This window comes from Penaeus vannamei, chromosome 23 (assembly GCF_042767895.1).
Source record: "Penaeus vannamei isolate JL-2024 chromosome 23, ASM4276789v1, whole genome shotgun sequence".
NCBI lineage: Eukaryota > Metazoa > Arthropoda > Malacostraca > Decapoda > Penaeidae > Penaeus > Penaeus vannamei.
Genome location: NC_091571.1, coordinates 3361468 through 3363967, shown reverse-complemented (window position 1 = coordinate 3363967; position 2500 = coordinate 3361468). Strand labels below are relative to the sequence as shown.

Genomic DNA, 2500 nt, shown 5'->3' with positions numbered 1-2500 from the left:
GAAAAATGGCGGGAGTAGGACTTGTCGGAAACCGTTATGTCAGTTAGATTTGGCGGGGGGGGGGGGGTAGAAGCTGTGTAGAGTTACTTTCATCAACGCCACTATATTAAATCCTATTAAGTTCGTATAACCCCTTCATGATTCGGATTCTTCCCTTGTAATCAACATTCCCTTAATAGATATAGGCAGTGGTAGCATGGCCCGAAATTAAGGGAATAGAATTAAGATAGATTAAGGTCGTCTTAAAAGAACCAGTTCCATAATCACTTTATTAAAATGATAAAAAAAGGAAGCGACACATATATCTTGATAAGGCACCAAGTTGTTATGAGCTCTTTTACAGGTAATTGTGATTGGCTGCTTGTTATGAGGGAGAACCACATAAGTATGGGGGACTGACTTATATAGGGTGCCACGTGATATATTTATTAGTGTTGTAGTATTGTGTTCGTCCCGGCACGGAGCATCCTCGGCGCGTGTGGGGGCGGTGACGTCATCTCGAGTCATAGGGCATCCTCAGCGCGTGTGGGGGCGGTGACGTCATCTCGAGTCATAGGGCATCCTCAGCGCGTGTGGGGGCGGTGACGTCATCGCGTATCGTGGGGCATCCTCAGCGCGTGTGGGGGCGGTGACGTCATCTCGCGTCATAGGGCATCACTACAGAGTCTAACTCTGAAATAGAAAAATAAAAAATAGGATAAAATTGATACATGGAAACCGCGTGAACTGGCTTCCCTTATGCCGAGATCTTTGAGATAATCCTGTCCTCGCCACTGTTCGCTAGGACGCGCACACACACGCGCACACACACACACGCACGCACGCACGCACGCACACACACACACACGCACAGGCACACGCACACACACACACACACACACACACGCCCACACACACACACCCACGCCCACGCCCACACACACACACCCACGCCCACGCCCACACACACAAACACACACACCCACGCCCACGCCCACACACACACCCACGCCCACGCCCACACACACACACACCCACACACACCCACACCCACACCCCCACACACCCACACCCACAGCCCCACGCCCTCGCCCACACCCACACACGCACGCACACACACACACACGCACACGTATATTTATTATGAAGCGTAGTCTAACCCAGGCTTCCTCTTCACCAGGTGCCGATGTGGGCGGGGTCAGACGATGCCCTGATGGCTGACCCGCTTTCCCTGCTCTACTTCAGGTGAGAAATTATTGTTATATTTTTTGTTTCTGTCTGTCTCTCTTTCTTTGTCTGTCTCTTTCTTTCTCTTTCTCTCTCGCTTTTCTCTTTCTCTCTTTCTCTTTCTCTCACACTCTCTCTCCCTTTTTCAACACTATTGTTAAACGGTAATTACAAAATACGTTTTTATAAGCAGCTTTCTCTGTACCTTCAAATTATGTCAACATCTTTATATATAGTTTTGTTTCTGTTTGATTACCTTGTTTGTATTTATCTATCAAGCCGTACCTTGAATTCTTATTTTTTCCTTCCCTTTTATGGTGAGTATATAACCTGTGTTGTGTTTTTTTTCTTGTTTTTTTTTTACTAGTTTTGCTTGATAAGTTTCCGCCATAGTACTTTCCTGTGGCCATTTTTAACGCTGTAACAGGGCACAGCATGTAGTTTTTAAGTTGCGATAGTGATGTGCAATATTATTCAACCATTATCTTCTGTCAGGCCACTTAGACCCCTTATTGTAAGTTCAGTATTTTCCTCTTGGGTGAAAATTCGGTTTCTAAACGACTGTGGTCTTTGGCGTGTTGCAAATTCCTGCCCTGGCCCCTTGCAGATATCCCTGTAGGATGCTATAGCGAAGCCCGTATTCTGTTGTTTCAAATCTCTCAGTGAGGATGATTTAGGCAACCTGCAGATGGCCGAGTCGTTCTCTGACCTGACCCAGCTGGCTCTTATCAGCTGGAAGACCTTCGAGAGACTCCTTCGCTAAAGAGTAAAAATATGCATGACTCTTAGGCTACTGACTCAAGTCCTCAGACGAGCAAGTTTCAGAATGAGACTTGCGAACTCTACCATGTTCTGTCTGTGTCTCTTTTTGTCGATCTGTCTATCTATCTATAGGTCTATCTGTATTTATATGCCTGTCTGTCCTATTTATACGTCTGTCTGTCTGTCTATCCGCCGCAGGTGCACGCACTGCCCGTTCCAGGCCAGCAGCCGAAAGCGGCTCCGCGCCCACCTGTCCGCCCACGCCGACCGCCGCCCGCACTCCTGCTCCTACTGCGACTACCGCGCCACCTGCAACAAGGACCTGCAGAAGCACATCCGCACGCACACGGGCGAGAAGCCGTACCAGTGCGGCCTGTGCCCCTACCGCGCCAGCGACCCCAGCAACTACCGCGCCCACATGAAGCTCAAGCACCGCGACGTCGTCCCTTCGGGGCCGCCGCCCCCGGGCGCACTCTGAGGGCGGCGGGGGCGGGGCGGAGGGGGAGGGGCTCCGGAAACGGGGAGGTGAGAA

General features: G+C 50.0%; 1 protein-coding gene and 1 long non-coding RNA gene across 6 annotated transcripts in view; one reads left to right on the top strand and one right to left on the bottom strand.

The window, feature by feature from the left end:
* Window positions 1–2500, top strand: part of LOC113808290 (protein tramtrack, beta isoform) — a 33865-nt gene that overhangs the window by 29729 nt on the left and 1636 nt on the right. For both annotated transcript variants that reach the window (XR_011399505.1, XM_070137593.1), the window contains exons 5-6: window positions 1160–1224; window positions 2167–2500. The exon at window positions 2167–2500 is cut by the window's right edge. Coding sequence is in view for 1 of the 2 variants with exons in the window: in XM_070137593.1 (XP_069993694.1) it covers window positions 1160–1224; window positions 2167–2446 (345 nt within the window). In the remaining variant the exon portion in view is untranslated. The remainder of the gene's footprint in view (window positions 1–1159; window positions 1225–2166) is intronic.
* LOC138866042 (uncharacterized) overlaps window positions 326–2500 on the bottom strand; it is a 143603-nt gene continuing 141428 nt past the window's right edge. For all 4 annotated transcript variants that reach the window (XR_011399507.1, XR_011399506.1, XR_011399509.1 and 1 more), the window contains one exon: window positions 326–672. This is a non-coding gene — a long non-coding RNA (uncharacterized lncRNA). The remainder of the gene's footprint in view (window positions 673–2500) is intronic.